Raw genomic sequence first — 20,237 nt, 5'->3', positions numbered from 1 at the left:
AGAACAGGCACTGCGGGGAGGGGCAGACTTCTCAGAGAAAATGCTTGAGGACTGCTCGTAACTAACGCAGACAACACCACAACACTGAAGACTATGAAGAAGAAAAGGTCTTTCAGACACAGAGTGTAAACAGTCACCCGACCAGAATGACAAGTCCACTGATGGCCGAGTTCTGAACAGCAACAGTGAGAGTCAGAGGAAATAACACCTTCAGAATACCAATGAAAAATAAACCAGAATTCTGTAACTTTTTCAGGAAGAGAGTGTGGTAAAATGAGCGATTTTAGTCCTAAACAGACCCTCACCACTGAAACCTCTAGGGATGTTCTTCAGGAAGAACAGGGATCCCAGAAGGAATGCCTGCGATAACAAAGGAACAGCACAGAGAAAACCGCAAGATGTGGGAAGAGCTTGTAGAAAAAGCAGTCCTAAGTCTGACTTTTGAAGTTAGAAAACAAGAGAGCACACATCATGTCAACAGCAGGGCACGAGTGGGTTGGAGCCGATGGGTTTCCGTCTCCCGTGGCCTCGAGGGTCTCCTTCCAGGAACCTATTCTCTCCCCTCTCGTCCACCTGGACCTGCTTCTATCGCACCTTCAGCTTTGATGAGCAGTTGCACTGGGTATAAAAGGCGGGACTAACAATGTTTCTTCTTCCATCAGCACCTTGGAAAGCACCATCCCACTGTCTTCTTCCCTCCATAGTCAGTGGTGAGATGTCAGAATCAGAAAATGAACCACACAAGCCCACCCTGAAAACATAATTTACTGATGGATTTCTGACAAATGAAAACAAACAGCTTGAGAACTGGCGAGCCTTGTAGGATTTAGAAATCTGGAATTTTCTCCTCATGGGATTATAAACTGTGAGTAAACTTAAGTGCTAACAAGGATTCCTAAGGAACACAGTCAGCTTAGCCAAAGATAAGTGAGCCAGCAAGAAGGATCTGGAAGGGCTGGTGCTGATTTCCACACACAAAAGCAGACATTCATCATTAAATCCCTTCTTATGGGAATAGCAAAGCCTCTCTGCTGATACAACAGAATATTGAGCAGAGATTCAACAATATTGACAAACGTGTCTAAAAAGTGTGAAAATTATCATTTTTATAGTGAGAAAATTTTAAATGCAGGACAAAAAGTGCATCTAAAGGATGGTTTTAGCTAAGAGGATACATAGTGAAAAAAGGCCAGAAGACGTGTATGAAATGCTAGCCATACACATATGTCCAGGTCACACTCTTTCTTAGGCTGTTCAATGTTTTACACACTTTCCACACTGAGGCAGGAATATTATGCTACCATTCACACAAATGCCAAAATGTGAAACAAATGTATTTAAACCAAAGGAGGTAATAGAAAGAGCCAGAATCCCACAAGGAAGGACCGGAGAGGGGGCTCAATGCAGCCTCGTCCACATGCTTGCCACGCGGGGCCTCGTGACCCTGCTTCTGACGTCCAGCTTCATCCCCCGTCACCTCAGTCCTCCCCTCCTCCCTCCAACCCAAGCACAGCCTGAGGCTTTCACAGCCAACGTGGTGACACCACCGCGTGCCCGCCCCGTGGGGGCTCTCCCGGCTGAGCCACTGTTTCTCACTTTCCCCAGGACTGGGCTCCTTATTCCAGAACCCGCTGTGCAGACCCCTCCCAAACCTGCCCCTCCTCCTTCCCACCTGTGAACATGGACATTACAAATCTAAAAGCATTTTGATTCCACTTGATAAAAGTGAAAAGAACCTATAGGTCACAATGGAATTTGATAAAGCGTAGGAAGGAAATAATTTTAATGCACAAAGCACTTAGAATTTCAAAGATCTGGGCTGGTCCCCACCTACATCAGGAAGAGAACGTACAAGGCACATCACTCTTAGATGCAGCCAAGGTTTTGTATCTTGTCCTGACAGGAAAGCTTTTCAATTTTACTTCCACTCTTTCTTAGCTACCAGCTTTTCCCTATTCATTCTATTAAGTATTCTGCTACTTAATATAACATACCATGCTATATATGCTCATATCAAATTAATAGTTAAACTACTTTATCCAATTTAGAAATTAATTTTTTAAATGTGATTAAATCTTATCTAAGCATTGCACTTCCCATTTATATCATTAGTTACTTCTTCCTATTTCATTTTGGTAGTTAGAACAAATCTATTTTATATACAGAGGAAGAGTATGTGAGTGATCATGTCATTATTCATCTTTTATTATCTTTTGTTATTAGCAATTTCAGATTTAGATTTTAATTTCTTAAATCTTAGAGAAATACAATGGTTTTAGGTGAATATTATTCCAGAATCCTGAATGTCAATTTAGAATGTTTGACCTTATTAACTATATTAACATCAAAATATAAAATACATACATTTTACTTATATTGCATCTTAAAGTTAAAATTAAAACATTTTGCAAGTTCAAATTAATTTTTTACATATCTCTGGATTTTAAATGGACCAATTTCTTTTTAAAATGCCACTGATTTCAATCACAAGAAATTTTAGCTGTAAATCCTGGTTTCCACTGTATTTCAAATCCTAAACACCAACTCAGATAAGTGGCTTTAGAGTTTTTCTCTAAAGTGATTACAGGAAATTCACAAAGCTTCAGTCAGCCCAGCTTCACTAACATGTCACTTCTTTGCAGAATTTAAAAATATGCCACATTTTACATTCAAATCTTACATTACGTATTCACCAGTTATCACTGCAATGAGATGGAGAGTAAAAGTTAAGCACCAAAAATACTTTATTTACAAATAGATATTTAATATATAATAATAAAGGAAACTCTCCAAAAAAATCCATTCCAAATTTATTAAACTGATCTTATAATTTTAAACTGAAATTTGAAAATGTTTGTATGAATTTGAATTTTTCAATAAGCTGAAACAAAGATACTTAGAAATACAGTTCTGAGGGAAAAGGAAAAATATTTAAAAACTTTAGTCTTCAAGAATTAATTGAGGAGAGCATCAGAATAGCGACTAACTGCTTAACAATCATCGACAAGAAGACAATGGAACTCACCAAAAAAGATACCCACATCCAAGGACAAAGGAGAAGCCACAATGAGATGGTAGGAGGGGCGAAATCACGATAAAATCAAGTCCCATGACCCCTAGGTAGGTGACTCACAAACTGAAGAACACTTATACAACAGAGGTCCACCCACTGGAGTGAAGGTTCTGAGCCCCACGTCAGGCTTCCCAACCTGGGGGTCTGGCAACAGGAGGAGGAATTCCTAGAGAATCAGACTTTGAAGGCTAGTGGGATTTGACTGCAGGACTTCGACAGGACTGGGGGAAACAGATAGTCCACTCTTGGAGGGCACACACAAAGTAGTGTGCGCATCGGGACCCAGGGGAAGGAGCAGTGACCCCACAGGAGACTGAACCAGACCCATCTGCTAGTGTTGGAGGATCTCCTGCAGAGGTGGGGGGTGGCTATGGCTCACTGTGAGGACAAGGACACTGGCAGCAGAAGTTCTGGGAAGTACTCCTTGGCGTGAGCCCTCCCAGAGTCTGCCATTAGCCCCACCAAAGAGCCGGGTAGGCTCCAGTGCTGGGTTGCCTCAGGCCAAACAACCAACAGGGAGGGAACCCAGCCCCACCCATCAGCAGACAAGCAGATTAAAGTTTTACTGAGCTCTGCTCACCAGAGCAACACCCAGCTCTACCCTCCACCAGTCCCTCCCATCAGGAAGCTTGCACAAGCCTCTTAGATATCCTCATCCACCAGAGGGCAGACAGCAGAAGCAAGAAGAACTACAATCCCGCAGCCTGTGGAACAAAAACCACATTCACAGAAAGATAGACAAGATGAAAAGGCAGAGAGCTATGTACCAGAGGAAGGAAAAAGATAAAACCCCAGAAAAACAATTAAATGAAGTGGAGATAGGAAACCTTCCAGAAAAAGAATTCAGAATAATGATAGTGAAGATGATCCAGGACCTCGGAAAAAGAATGGAGGCAAAGATGGAGAAGATGCAAGAAATGTTTAACAAAGACCTAGAAGAATTAAAGAACAAACACCTAGAAGAATTAAAGAACAAACAAACAGAGATGAACAATACAATAACTGAAATGAAAAATACACTAGAAGGAATCAATAGCAGAATAACTGAGGCAGAAGAACAGATAAGTGACCTGGAAGACAGAATGGTGGAATTCACTGCAGTGGAACAGAATAAAGGAAAGAGAAAGAAAAGAAATGAAGACAGCCTAAGAGACCTCTGGGACAACATTAAATGCAACAACATTCACATTATAGGGGTCCCAGAAGGAGAAGAGAGAGAGAAAGGACCCAGGAAAATATCTGAAGAGATTATAGTCAAAAATTTCCCTAACATGGGAAAGGAAACAGCCACCCAAGTCCAGGAAGTGCAGAGAGTCCCAGGCAGGATAAACCCAAGGAGAAACACGCCAAGACACATAGTAATCAAACTGACAAAAATTAAAGACAAAGAAAAATTATTAAAAGCAACAAGGGAAAAATGACAAATAACATACAAGGGAACTCCCATAATGTTAACAGCTGATTTCTCAGCAGAAACTCTACAAGCCAGAAGGAATGGGACGATATATTTAAAGTGATGAAGGGGAAGAACTTGTAACTAAGATTACTCTACCTAGCAAGGATCTCATTCAGATTTGATGGAGAAATCAAAAGCTTTACAGACAAGCAAAAGCTAAGAGAATTCAGCAACACCAAACCATCTCTATAACAAATGCTAAAGGAACTTTTCTAAGTAGGAAACACAAGAGAAGAAAAGGACCTACAAAAACAAACCCCAAACAATTAAGAAAATGGTAATAGGAACAAACATATCGAAAACTACCTTAAATGTGAACGGATTAAATGCTCCAACCAAAAGACACAGTCTCGTTAAATGGATACAAAAACAAGACCCACGTATATGCTGTCTAAAAGAGACCCACTTCAGACCTAGGGACACATACAGACTGAAAGTGAGGGAATGGAAAAAGATATTCCATGAAAATGGAAATCAAAAGAGAGCTGGAGTAGCAATACTTATATCACATAAAATAGACTTTAAAATAAAGAATGTTACAAGAGACAAAGAAGGCCACTACATAATGATCAAGGGATCAATCCAAGAAGAGGATATAACAATTATAAATATATATGCACGCAACATAGGAGCACCTCAATACATAAGGTAAATGCTAACAGCTATAAAAGAGGAAATCGACAGTAACACAATAATAGTGGGGGACTTTAACACCTCAATTACACCAATGGACAGATCATCCAACCAGAAAATTAATAAGGAAACACAAGCTTTAAATGACACAATAGACCAGATATATTTATAGGATATTTCATCTGAAAAGAGCAGATTACACTTTCTTCTCAAATGCACATGGAACATTCTCCAGGATAGATCATATCTTGGGTCACAAATCTAGCCTTGGTAAATTTAAGAAAACTGAAATCATATCAAGCGGCTTTTCCAAACACAACATTATGAGATTAGAAATCAATTATAGGGAAAAAAACATAAAAAACACAAACACATGGAGGCTAAACAATACATTACTAAATAACCAAGAGATCACTGAAGAAATCAAAAAGGAAATCAAAAAATACCTAGAGACAAATGACAACGAAAACATGACGATCCAAAACCTATGGGATGCAGCAAAAGCAGTTCTAAGAGGGAAGTTTATAGCAATGCAATCCTACCTCAAGAAACAAGAAAAATCTCAAATAAACAATCTAACCTTACACCTAAAGGAACTAGAGAAAGAAGAACAAACAAAAACCAAAGTTAGTAGAAGGAAAGAAAACATAAAGATCAGAGCAGAAATAAATGAAATAGAAACAAAACAAGAGCAAATATCAGTGAAACTAAAAGCTGCTTCTTTGAGAAGATAAACAAAATTGATAAACCTTTAGCCAGACTCACCAAGAAAAAGACGGAGAGGACTCAAATCAATAGAATTAGAAATGAAAAAGAAGAAGTTACAACAGACACTGCAGAAATACAAAGGATCATAAGAGACTACTACAAGCAACTCTATGCCAGTAAAATGGACAACCTGGAAGGAATGGACAAATTCTTAGAAAGGTGTAACTTTCCAAGACTGAACCAGGAAGAAATAGAAAATATGAACAGACCAATCACAAGTAATGAAACTGAAACTGTGATTAAAAACAAAAAGTCCAGGACCAGATGTCTTCACAGGTGAATTCTATCAAACATTTAGAGAACAGCTAACACCCATCCTTCTCAAACTCTTCCAAAAAATTGCAGAGGAAGGAACACTCCCAAACTCATTCTATGAGACCACCATCACCCTGATACCAAAACCAGACAGAGATACTACAAAAAAAGAAAATTACAGACCAATATCACCGATGAATATAGATGCAAAAATCCTCAACAAAATACTAGCAAACAGAATCCAACAACACATTAAAAGGATCATACACCACGATAAAGTGGGATTTATCCCAGGAATGCAAGAATTCTTCAATATATGCATATCATTCAGTGTGATAAACCATATTAACAAATTGAAGAATAAAAACCATATGATCATCTCAGTAGATGCAGAAAAAGCTTTTGACAGAATTCAAAACCCATTTATGATAAAAACCCTCCAGAAAGTGGGCATAGAGGGAACCTACCTCAACATAATAAAGGCCATACACGACAAACCCACAGCAAACATCATTCTCAATGGTGAAAAACTGAAACCATTTCCTCTAAGATCAGGAACAAGACAAGGATGTCCACTCTTGCCACTCCTATTCAACATAGTTTTGCAAGAAACTATGTAAATAGTGCTGTCAGGTAGTGCTTCTTCTTTGGAAGAAGAAAAAGAAATAAAAGGAATACAAACTGGAAAAGAAGAAGTAAAACTGTCACTGTTTGCAGATGACATGATACTATACATAGAGAATCCTAAAGATGCCACCAGAAAACTACTAGAGCTAATCAATGAATTTGGTAAAGTTGCAGGATACAAAATTAATGCACAGAAATCTCTTGCATTCCTATGCAGTAACAATGAAAGATTGGAAAGAGAAATTAAGGAAATGATCCCATTCACCATTGCAACAAAAAGAATAAAATACCTAAGAATAAACCTACCTAAGGAGATAAAAGACCTCTACTCAGAAAACTTTAAGACACTGATGAAAGAAATCAAGGATGACACAAACAGATGGAGAGATATACCATGTTCTTGGATTGGAAGAATCAATATTGTGAAAATGACTATACTACCCAAAGCAATCTACAGATTCAATGCAATCCCTATCAAATTACCAATGGCATTTTTTACAGAACTAGAACAAAAAATCTTAAAATTTGTATGGAGACACAAAAGACCCCAGATAGCCAAAGCAATCTTGAGGGAAAAAAACGGAGCTGGAGGAATCAGACTCCCTGACTTCAGACTATACTACAAAGCTACAGTAATCAACACAGTATGGTACTGGCATAAAAACAGAAATATAGATCAGTGGAACAGGATAGAAAGCCCAGAGATAAACCCACACACCTATGGTCAACTAACCTATGACAAAGGAGGCAAGGATATACAATGGAGAAAAGACAGTCTCTTCAATAAGTGGTGCTGGAAAAACTGGACAGCTACATGTACACAAAAATAAACTCAAAATGGATTAAAGACCTAAATGTAAGACTGGACACTATAAAACTCTTTGAGGAAAACATAGGAAGAACACTCTTTGACATAAATCACAGCAAGATCTTTTTTGACCCACCTCCTAGAGGAATGAAATAGAAACAAAAATAAACAAATGGGACCTAATGAAACTTAAAAGCTTTTGCACAGCAAAGGAAACTATAAACAAGATGAAAAGACAACTCTCAGAATGGGAGAAAATATTTGCAAATGAATCAATGGACAAAGGATTAATCTCTAAAATATATAAACAGCTCATGCAGCTCAATATTAAACAAAACAAACAACCCAATCAAAAAATGGGCAGAAGACCTAAATAGACATCTCTCCAACGAAGACATACAGATGGCCAAGAGGCACATGAAAAGCTGCTCAACATCATTAATTATTAAAGAAATGCAAATCAAAACTACAATGAGGTATCACCTCACACTGTTCAGAATGACCATCATCAAAAAATCTACAAACAGTAAATGCTGGAGAGGGTGTGGAGAAAGGGAACCCTCTTGCAGTGTTGCTGGGAATGTAAATTGATACAGCCACTATGGAGAACAGTATGGAGGTTCCTTAAAAAGCTAAAAATAGAATTACCATATGACTCAGCAATCCCACTACTGGGCATATACCCAGAGAAAAACGTAATTCAAAAAGACACATGCACTCCAATGTTCATTGCAGCACTATTTATAATAGCCAGGTCATGGAAGCAACCTAAGTGCCCATCGACAGACAAATGGATAAAGAAGATGTGGTACATATACGCAATGGAATGTTACTCAGCCATAAAAAGAAACAAAATTGAGTTATTTGTAGAGATGTGGATGGACCTAGAGACTGTCATACTGAGTGAAGTAAGTCAGAAAGAGAAAAACAAATATCGTATATTAATGCATATTTGTGGAATCTAGAAACATGGTACAGATGAACCGGTTTGCAAGGCAGAAATAGAGACACAAATATAGAGAACAAACATACGGCCACCAAGGAGGGAAAGCGGGGGCAGGGTGGTGGTGGTGTTGGGGTGAATTGGGAGATTGGGATTGACTTATATACACTAATATGTATAATATAGATAACTAATAAGAGCACATGATTTTTCCAAATGTGCTATAACATACACACACACACATGCACGTACACACTGTCTCCTGTTTGTAATCAATTATATCCCACCTGGATCTTTTGTTATTAATCCCCCTCAAAAAAAAGAATTAATTGATAGTCATTATTCTAGAGATATGAGTATCCTCCCTATTTTTCTCCCGACCTTACAGGTGAGTCACAGAGAAGTTGGCACCTGCTCACCGTCTCACAGACTCACCTGAGAGCATCCAGGCCCCAGACTCTGGGGTCACAGAGCCAGGGTACAACTGGGCAGCTGATGGTCCAGGCAGCCTCCTGAGACGCCAAGCTGAGCACTTATGATTAACACACACGATATTCTCTGAAGGTCGTGTCTCTCTCCCTCACAACAGCCATAAACATCTGCGATCATGTTTTCCGTGTGTCACTCTTTTCCTGTGCACACAGCCACAGCCGTACCCCCAGCAACAAGCAGCAGTCACCACTCGGGGCAGGAAGGAAGCACCTGTCACCCGCCACTCGTGCCCCCCTGCCCCGCCCCAAAGCCTGCGCTTCCAGAATCTACCTCCTCTAGTGGTCATGGGAGGGGGAGCTGGGGGGTGCTCACCGGCACGCACCTTGTGTCTGGACCCCTTCTGTCCTGCTTTGTCCTCTCAGCTCCCAACACAGCTCCTAACAGGTGCTCAGACTTTGCTCTGTTAATGATGTACACGCATAAATGGTGTACACGCAGGTGCAGGTATGTACACATCTGTAACCACAAAGCACTTTTCCAAATGACATTTAATTTTACCTTCATAAAGTCCTGACCCCTTCAGGAAAAGCCTCAAGGCTGTGAAAAAGGCCAGCTTGGCGCCACTTCTCCTGGCTGCCCTCCCCGGCAGGAAGGCAGTGAAACCTCTGGCGTTTCTAATGCCACAAATGCAGAAGCTGCTATTTGTCTACCTTGTCACACAAGCCATGACAGCCTGGATCTATCACCAAGATGACAGGACTAGCACTGCCTACGCCGAGCCCACACACCTTCCCCAAAGCACTGCTGCCGCCTCATGGGGTCCGAATGTCCCCAGGTTTACAGTTGAGGAGTAATTTCATGCTCCTCAGCACATAACAAAAACTTAAGATAATTATAATGTGAAGAGTCAACTAATGGAGCCATTTGGTAAAGTATAATTATCTGAAGAGAAATCATTAAGGATAATATTCAGCAGGATAGAGATGAGAAGAGAATACAGTATATTTTACCATTAACAGTTATGCTGATTTGTAAAATTGATATCAAAATGCAGCAATTATAAAAATATAAAGGCACAATTTTATTCAAACCCGAAATAGCTAATCAGGGATTCCCTGATGGCACAGTGGTTAAGAATCCACCTGCCAATGCAGGGGACACGGGTTCGAGCCCTGGTCCAGGAAGACGCCACATGCTGCGGGGCAACTAAGCCTGTGCGCCACAACTACTGAGCCTGCGCTCTAGTGCCCACGAGCCACAACTACTGAGCCCCCGTGCCACAACTACTGAAGCCCGCGCGCCTAGAACCTGTGCTCTGCAACAAGAGAAGCCACCGCAATGAGAAGCCCACACGCAGCAACGAAGACCCAATGCAGCCTAAAATAAATAAATAAATAAATAAATTTACAAAATAGCTAATCATAGATATAAATTCTCAGTACAAGAGTCAGAAACAGAACTTCCTCCCTCTTACAGCATGACATACCATTAATTCAGATAAATACTTATGATTCAACAGTGCGTATCAGCTGTTACGTACCAGGCATGTAATTCATTCACCCAGTCTTGCGTCTCTTTCTGAAAGAAAGGGGAACTTCCCCCCTCACTCACAAGCAGCCTCACTGGCAAAGCTGCAATCATGCCCTTTCCAAAGGCAATCATTGACTTAGACTGGTCCATATTTACACCTGAGAGTGGGATGAGGCCCATAAAGCATACGGGCACCAGATATCCAGACAAACGTGGGTTCTGAAAGCAGGAGAGAAGGGGCGCGGCTGTGACTGGGAATGAGCAGGGCTGATGGAGGCTGGGACAGAGGCCAGGGATGGGGTCAACGTCCAGGGAGAGACGAGAGCGTGAGCAAAGGCCCTGAGGCGGCCTCAAGGGCACGAGCACATCAGACAGAGACATGAGCTGGCTGGGTGGTGCCGCTGTTGTCTGACATATAAACACAGAGAGAGAGCGGGGTTTCGGGGTTCAGATTAGTCAGAGGATCTTGGAAGTGTTAACTGGACAGCCAAGCGGGGCTCACCGAGGAACCGTGTTGGGCATCAGTGGGTTAACCAGAGGTGGGTGAGGCCACCTGGAAACATAAAGCGAGAAGAGAACCTACAGCAGGAAGTCTGTACACCACACTCTGAAAGGCAGAGCAGAGGACCAGGTCCCAAAGAGCCGGAGACGGAAGGAGGAAAAGCAGAGGGTCGGGGAGGGAGGCGTGCCAGGTGAGCCGTCAGCAGCTCAAACTCCTTGGAGGTGAAGCCAGAGGGGGCAGCAGGTCTGGGGTCTGGGGACACGGCGGCCTGAGTGTCGCAGGGACAGAGGTGAAGATGGTCAGCTGGGGGCAGGGACCACGAAGGGACAGCTCCCGGGGCAACACACTCGGAGGGAAAGAGTCAGGGAGGTGGGTTCAGCTCCCCTTCCACCTCTTGGATTCTGACTTAGCAAGGGAAGCTGGTCTCCCTTTAAAGAAGACCCGACGGCCACCGCACTTAGTTTCTGAAAGTCGTGTCATGCAAAATGTGTGCGAACATTGTCAAATGTGACATTTATTGTCAATAGAAAGTGTTGTAATTCCTGATAGGAATAACTGGCAGTTATGTCACACTTTAAAAATACAGATTATTCTCCTAAACACTAGCTCAATGAACAAAAATGTCCTAATGTAGAATCTGGGTGCATTCATGTGGTTATATTGTTACTGATATTAATTCATAAAACAGACAATAAAATATACACCTGCTGAGAGCATTCACATTCATTCTAGAAATGGAATTGGATTCTTACAATGATTTGTCATTCAAACTACTTCGATTAAAATACAAATAATTACAGTTACTTCTCTTTTAGTCAACGCTTAAATGCAATTACCACTCACTGGAAGGGGAGGGGAGTCAGCCTTCAACTAAAATCAGCACGAGAAATAAAATAGTATGAATGCTGATAACACCATGAGATTTACAATACTGAACCTTACCATTTATATGATCGTATTTATAATAGTACAATTCAGCGCCATAATACAATGGTATTCATCCAAATTTCAAATGAATTTTGGTGCCTATCAAAACTAGAATTGCTGTCAAATGTCAACAGTTTAGAGTCAGCTTTATTCACTCAGAATAATAAGTGTGACTGTAAATAACCTGCAGACAGTGTTGAGTGCAAAGCGCCGAGACTCAGCCGCTCTGGAAACTCTCACAAGGTCATCGCCGGTGCCAGGGCTCCACGGCAGGTCAGCTCTGCGCCCACACGTAACTGGCCTCTTCTAACTGTTTCCAACAGGGCCTGCTGAGCGGTCTGCTAAGCAAGCTAAGAGGCACATTCACTTTTTAAAAGTCCTACTTCCTTGCTTAATTAAAACATAGCTAGTTAACAATATTTATGGATGTAAAACTACAGCCTCCGTAGAAAACAGAAACTGTCTCACCAATAATTTCAATTGAGAAATCACAACAGCATAATATTTGCCACACTTTTTCCACAGCCTTGAAGATGAAACGCAAGAGAGGAAGGAGGTGAGGCTGCGGGGAGGCCGGAGGGCGGGCGTCCAGGGCGCCGAGCCTCCGCTGCTCAGCGCAGGATGAGTGGGGACCTCGGTGGCCTGGGGGAAACTGACATCCAGTGTTCCCTGACAACAAGCCCAAAGCTCTCCAAAGGTACAATCTGAATGACAATATGCAGTGACCAGCTGGTACTAAGGAAAAGCACACGCCAGTCTAAACACAAATACTTTTTTCCACGAAATTCGCATGCACTTTTCCCCCAAAAGCATTTCTTGAACCTGCCTTGGTACGTTGCAAAAAATACAGGTAGATTCTAATCAGCGAGTTTCTGAGGATGTCGGAATCAGGTCAGAAGTGACTCAGAACCCAGACCACAGGTTCTTCGGGCGAGGGGGAGGCAGGGACACAAGGTTCCCTGTCCCCGTCCCGCCTGGAGCGGCCACCCATCACCCGTGTCCACGTGCCTCAGAGCGAGTGTCTGCTCCGAGAAGGAAAGCGCGGGCGCCTGGGGTACAGAGACGGACCTCACGTGCCCGACGCCACCTGCTTCCTGTGGTGGCAGGCGAGCTGCTCTCATAATTCTGCAGCTGGGGTACCCGTGTGACAGAGAGGGAACCGGGCTATAAACTCACTGACACGAGCTCCCTCCCTCCACCTAGCGATAAAGCAGCTCAACGTCTCCGTCTCCGTCTGCCACTCACTCCCTTGACCGAACTCACATCAGTGCTGCCCTCTTGTCACCCTTCTTAAGTGTGTCTCCTGGGACATCTAGGGACATGGAACTAAATTAACGTTGAAATTTAAAAAGCCACATTTATGTTTATGTAGCTATACAGACATGTAGATATAAAAGGTCGCTGTTCTACACATGTTTGGTGAAATATGGCAATTTTTACATCTGGTATTTTCAATAAATAAGCATACTTTTTAAACTTGGATCTTGGAAACCTATCCAAGATAGGAAACCTATCTCCTGGTAAAATCAGGTTAATTCCCCATCTTAAAATATGTGAATCTTGCTTATGACATCATAGAGATCATCAGAAATTCTACACTTGAAATCAAAGATGAGTCAGCAAGGATGAGAAACACGTGACAAAAGCCTAGAACAAACGGACATCCTTCCCCAGAGGTTACCTGTTTCCTTTAGCTCCCGCGATAACTCACATCTCTAACTAGATGACGAAGCGGTGACATTCCTAGATGCACACTTTAAATGACCTGACATGCTCTCACCTTCCAGTCGCCAAGCTCACCGTAAGAACTCACATATGACTGGCTCTCCCAGGCTTCCAGCCCCTCGACTGAAGCAGTGATGTTAATTAAAAACACAAAATTGCGTTCAGCACAAACCAACAGCAGTGTTTGAACAGGAAAGCAGGACACCTTTACACACTGCACTGGTGATTCTCCACCCAGGGGTTTAACCACAGGGACACAGGAGACTCAGGGACACAGGTATATGAACTGGCTCAACTTAGGGAATACATGTAACAGGGTACGGCTACCTAAAACGAAAGAGAAAAAGAAGTTCCAATCCTGAGCAAGAGACATTCAAATGTGGCCAAATTCTCATGATTCAAACCAGCAGTCATAAAGAACATGTTGTTTTTCTGACTTCAAAAAAAAATGTTTACAACTAGAAATATAATGGGTTTGAAACGACTTTCTTGTATGTCATCATTTTTCTAATTAGAAGCACTAAGTTCTCCTTCTTAACTGAAATGATTAAATAACTATGTAAACTCAATGATGTTATGGACAGTTACTGATAAGAAAAGCAGCAAATCTGCATGCTTGTCTAGACTCCAAGGATTCAAGTGAAAAATTTATGGCCATCAGAGGTCCACAGTGCAAAGATGTTTAGGGCCATTTTCCAGCCAAGGTTCCAGCCATGATTCTGAGCTATGAATGTTCCTGTTTTAAAAGACACATGTGTAGACAGAACAGTTAACAGATTTGTTATAAATGAACAAGAATCTGAGCTCTGCTGTAGGCTGGAGCACGCAGCATCTGAGCACACCTGATTACTTAGGACACCGGAGGGACCATTCCTGCTATTACGGGATCCGTGTTACTATTCCAACACTTGTCCTTTGGTGCTGACAGAACTTCCTGGCTGGAACACAATCATGGCTGGAGCCTCTTAAGCAGTTGACTTCCGATTACCCCAAGCACGTCTTCCCAGTTTAAGGAGAACTACTCCGTGACAAAGTACTTAACACAATCAGCACGGAACTTCACATGAAATTTAATTTCAAAATTTTGTGGAAACACCCCAGAATTGTATAACTTGACGGAAGAAGCAACTGTCTCTACATAAGCTTTTTTTTTTTTTTTTTTTTTTTTTAAGAAAATCATACAGTCATTAGTACTGCCATTAGTACTGCCCTGGTTTAGAAGCATCCTGACACACAGGAATTTATAAAAGCCTTCAACCCATAGTCTCCGAAACATTTCTCGGTTATCCTGAAAAGGACTGCTAGACACACGCCGGTTTTTATTGTCGCTCCCGGGCTTAGGGAGTCTGTGAGGACAAACCCGAAGGGAGGCGGTTCCAGCCGGATTAGTCAATCAGTCGGGGAGCCTCGGCTGCGGTTCCTAAACTGTTTCCAGAACACTCGGTTATGCTGGGGGTGGCGACGCGAAGGCTTCCAAGAACTTTTCGTTTTTGACTGAGCCACATTTCTGTTTTCCCCCAACAGTTAAGTTATTTAGAAGTAAGAGGGTGGAGGGGGGTCGTCTGGGGCAGGGATAAGAAGCGATGTCACACAGACACGCACGCACGAATCGGTATCACGAACTGGGCGTCCAGAGCTGAGCCGTCCCCTAAGTAGCGGGGCGCTCGGCCGGGGGGGACCCCAGCACCGGGCAGAGGCCCCCCAAGACGGAGCTGAGCTCAGGAGGACGCCCGCCGCGGCCCCCGAGGCCAGGAGCCGCTCGCAGGGAGACAGGAGGGGCGAACCCCGAACCCCCAACCCTGGAGAACCTGGTTCCCACGGGCCACGGAGCCGCTGCACCTTCACGACGGGGAAAGGCAGACCCTACAAGTTTCCGTCTGGGATGCTGGGCCGGGAGGACGGAGGGTCAGGGGGTCTGCGCCCGCCCGCCCGCCCGCACGAGCCGCCCCGGGAGATGGAGATGGGGACGCAAGAGGGAAGGGGGCGCCGGGTGAGGAGGGGGCGCGGGGAGGGAAGACGGGGCGCGGAGGAGAGACAGGGGCGCTGAGAAGGGGAGGGCCTGGAGGGAGAAAGGGGTGCAGAGGGGAAGGGGGCGCAGGGAGAGGAGGGGCGCGCGCAGAAAAGACGGCCGGGAGGGCCGGCACTCACCCTCGCGGGCACTAGCAGGCGGCCGGGGCGCCCGCGGGGGGCAGCCGGGGGGAAGGGTCCCTCGGCGCTCATCGCCGCCCACTCGGCGGGACCAGCGCTCCGGGCCGCGCGAGCTCAGCGCCGAGGCCCCGCGCGAGCCTCCTAAGGCCCCGCGGGCGCCACGTCCGCGCCCCTCTGCGCTCCGGCGCCGCTCGGGCTCGGCTCGGGCTCCGCGGGCAGCGGCGGGAGGAGCCGAGCACCGCCCACCGCCCGTGAGCACCGCCCACCGTCCTGAGCGCCGCCCACCGCCCGTGACCGCCGCCCACCGCCCTGAGCGCCGCCCACCGCCCGTGACCGCCGCCCACCGCCCTGAGCGCCGCCCACCGCCCGTGACCGCTGCCCACGCGACCCGCCGGGAGAGGAGGGGCGCGCGGCTGCCGAGGGGCGGGACGCGTCCCGGGCTGCGGCGCTCCGGGGGAGAGCGGGAGAGGTGATATCCTCTGGGGGCTGCCGCTCCCCCGGGCCGGGGTCGAGCGCTCCTCCCGCTCGGCGGCCCCTCCCCGCCCCTGCTCCCCGGTGGATCTGACCTGGGGCGTCCCCCGTCCGCAGTCGGGTGCCTCCGGGCCTTCCCCGCCCTCGGAGGGTCGCAGGGCAGCTGCCTGCCGGGTCCCTGGGGACCCCTCCACCGGGGTCTCCCCGTCACGTGGAGCTGGTGCTGGACCCTGGGGACTGTCCAGAAGAGGAAAGGACGCCTCTCGCGCCCGCGCGCCCCACCCGCGCCCCGGGCTGGCGGCTCGGCGGCGCCCGTGTCCTCGCTGCGGACCCGGGGACGCCCCGGGGCGCGGGGCTGGGCGCACCTCCGGGCAGTGGGGCAGCAGCCGGTCGGCGAGTCCCTTGCTGTCTCAGGACAGTATCGGGCTGCGTAGACTCAAGTCATCCTCGTTCAAGCGTAAATGAAAGTTTGGCATAAATCTCAGGAGAACACACACACACACACCCCCCAAGCTACCAACCTTTACGAAGGCCGTGGGTTTTCCTCCCTTTCCACATCCCGCGTCTCCCGGTCCCGCAAACTCTCAGGGGCGCAGACGCGCGCGGCCTTTCATCTGCGGAAGCCCGTTCGCTGTCCTTCCGAGGCGGGAAAGCGCGAAGGCCGAGGTGGCAGCACCGGCGTGACCCATCTCTGCGAGTGGGACGCCAGACGCATGGCGGGCAAGTGGCGGTGGAACAGACACGAGACACGCTGCTCCTTCTGACGGCAACCTGGTTTTTTCGAGCTTTATCGGGAAATGATGGATGGATAACAGTGTGTAAATTTAAGGTGTACAGAGTGTTGACTTGGTACGCTTGCACCGCCGTGTGATTACCACCCTCGGTTAGCTGACCTTCACCAGGTCACATAATTACCATTTCTTTTCAGAAGTGGGAAAATATTCAGAGCAACTTTCAAGTGTATAATACAGTCTTGATAACTATAACCACCATGCCGTACATTAGACCCCCAGAATGTATTCATCTTATAACTGGACAGTTTGTACCCTCTGATCAACATCTTTGCAGACCCCAACTCCCCAGCCCCTGGTGCCCACCCATCTACTCTGTTTCTCTGCGTTGGGCTTTCTTAGATTCCATATTTCAGTGAGATCATACAGCATGTGTCTTCCTCTGGCTCAACGGAATGCCCTCGAAGTCCAACCATGTGGTTGCAAAATGGCAAGATTTCCTCTTTCTGGTGGCTGAATAATATTCATTATATGTACATATAATATACATGCATATACACATAGGCACATATATATCACATATATACATATATATCTGATATATATCACAATACATACACATACACACAGGCACACACCCCCCACGTCTTCCTTATCCATTCATCCGTTGCTGGACACTTGGGTTGTTTCCATGTCTTGGCTATTGTGAATAATGTTGCAATAAACATGGGAGTTCGTATATCTTTTCGATATCCTGTTTTCCTTTGTTTGTACACCCAGAAGTGGGATTGCTGGGTATAATAATAATTTTATTTATTTTTCGAGGTACTTCCATACTGCTTTCTCCATCTTCCTATGAGCAGAAAACTAGTGTGTGTTTTTATTTTTTTTATTTATTTTTTTTAAACTGAGGGTTTTTGTTAATTTATTTTATTTACTTATCTTTGGCTGTGTCGGGTCTTCGTTGCTGTGTGTGGGCTTTCTCTAGCTGTGGCGAGCAGGGCTACTCTTCATTGTGGTGTGCAGGCTTCTCATTGCGGTGGCCTCTCTTGTTGTGGAGCACGGGTTCTAGGTGTGCGGGCTTCAGTAGTTGCAGGACCTGGGCTCAGTAGTTGTGGCTCGTGGGCTCTAGAGCACAGGCTCAGTAGTTGTGGTGCATGGGCTTAGTTGCTCCATGGCATGTGGGATCTTCCCGGACCAGGGCTCGAACCCGTGTCCCCTGCATTGGCAGGTGGATTCTTAACCACTGTGCCACCAGGGAAGCTCCTTGTGTGTGTTTTTAAAACCATATTTGCTACAAAAGAAGTGTGTTTGCATACGCCATAATTTCTCGATGTTGTCTAAACTAGAAATTCACTAAAGAGTAAAAAAGCTAATAATTATTTAAGAAAAAGAACATCACATGATCATTACCATATTTTTATTTTTAAACCTGATATTAATATGAATTATGACTAAAACTCACAAGAACTACATTGTAGAGCAGGTATCACTTTTTCCCAGTCTTCAGATAATAAATTTTACTGCTAAATTAATATTGTTTTGGAAATTTGTTAATATTTGTGTGCTAAGGAGTTGAAGTGAGTACTATTTTTGAGACTTGTTTGGAAAAAGTGACATTTCACATTAAAAAGGATGGTGTGATATAATCGACACTAATATGCTACTCAAAGAACGGGAAGGGAAGGAGGGAGGGAGGGAGGAAGGGAAGAGAAGAAGGAGAAAGGAGAGAAAGATTCCACAGCAGTGGAGGGGGATTCCTGTAGGAAACCTCGCCCAGGGGAGCCATGGCTATTGGGGGCCCTTGAGAATCGGCCCATCCTCGGAGGACTGAGAAACTGACCAGGGCTATAGCACCAGGGTCCTGGGGCCTGTGCAACTGCAGGATAACGCAAGCGCTCTTAAGTCACGGTCCAAGAGTGGGTTTTAGGCAGGTGATCAGTGAATGCCTATAACTGTATGTAAATATTTATATCTTTTACCGCTTTTAATAGTCAATATTTTTTTCAATCATTCACACATTCAACAACAATTGATTGCTGACCCATGTCTAGATGCCTTAGTAGATATTGGGGATGTGATGAATGTAAGACCACCAGGTCCTCACGGAGCTCAGAGTCTAGTGGGTCGCGGACATAAAATTACTGCCTCCCTTATTTGATGAATTACAGACATTTTATTACCCATGTAATAAAAATGTCCTTCCCAAATCAGGTTCTTAGCAAACGTGTTAAATATCTTTGAGAATGTATGAGTGAACTCAAAACTGATTATGTCACCGTATCCTTACCTGAGTAAGAATATTTGGAGAAGATATTAAATATATCCAGTAGGCATTGTAATATTCAAATATGTACCTGAATTTTTAGAATGGTCTCCAAATAGAAATAAACCATGAATATATTTAGTTTTGACTCATAACCAAGTCCCAAATCTTATTTTCAGTTATATAAGTGTACAGAGGCTCTGAGGAGAGAATTCGTTTCTGAACACAAAGATACTTTGATTCTCATAGGCTTAAGGAAAATGAACAGAAATTTGAGCAACATGATACGATTCTCCTCAACTTTTGCTGTGACAAAAACAATTATGAGGCTAATTTCGCATTTAATACTTTCTTTTTCTTAAAAAGAACATTAGAAATGTACAAAGTGTATGAATTTTGAAAAGTTTGAATTTCTGATTTATTTACTTTTTCTTGCAGAAAATTGCTTGCAATCTACAGGTTTTGTTTTTTTTTTTATAAGAAAGTGCTTTAGTAAAACACACACCTACAACCAAGAATATGGGATTCTTTTGTTTCATAATTTAATAAGATAATCATTCATTTACCTCCTTCCTTATTTATTCAAAAATATGCACTGGACTTGTGTTATGTATCAGGCTTGTGCTACACGGGACAAACACGATGGTGACACAGACCACATGCTCCGGTCCAGTGTGCAGAATGCAATACAGGAAGCATAAGCAGAAACAGCAGGAGCCAAGGGGTTTGGCATTAGTTGGCAAGTGAGTACGGGATGCCCGAGATTCTGTCCAGTCTCCTCAGTCTCCCCTCCCTCAACGCCATGGTCCTCACCGCCCACATCTGCCCCACCAGCCCCAGGAACCAACCACCTGCAATCCCACTGTCAGTACCCCTCCCGCCAGCTCATTTCCTCTGCATGTCCCCTGTGTCTCACTCTACACTTACAGCCAAATAATCTGC

At 44.5% G+C, this 20,237-nt stretch overlaps 1 protein-coding gene across 11 annotated transcripts in view; it reads right to left on the bottom strand.

Annotated features, from left to right (window-relative positions):
* SNTG2 (syntrophin gamma 2) overlaps nt 1-15,990 on the bottom strand; it is a 205,022-nt gene extending 189,032 nt beyond the window's left edge. For all 11 annotated transcript variants that reach the window (XR_011076637.1, XR_011076636.1, XM_068564760.1 and 8 more), the window contains exon 1: nt 15,828-15,990. Coding sequence is in view for 9 of the 11 variants with exons in the window: in XM_068564760.1 (XP_068420861.1) it covers nt 15,828-15,899 (72 nt within the window). In the remaining 2 variants the exon portion in view is untranslated. The remainder of the gene's footprint in view (nt 1-15,827) is intronic.
* Nucleotides 15,991-20,237: the final 4,247 nt, after the last annotated feature.

This window comes from Eschrichtius robustus, chromosome 15, assembly GCF_028021215.1.
Source record: "Eschrichtius robustus isolate mEscRob2 chromosome 15, mEscRob2.pri, whole genome shotgun sequence".
Lineage (NCBI taxonomy): Eukaryota > Metazoa > Chordata > Mammalia > Artiodactyla > Eschrichtiidae > Eschrichtius > Eschrichtius robustus.
The sequence above is the reverse complement of the archived record's forward strand: the minus strand, read 5'-3'. Positions and strand labels throughout refer to the sequence as shown.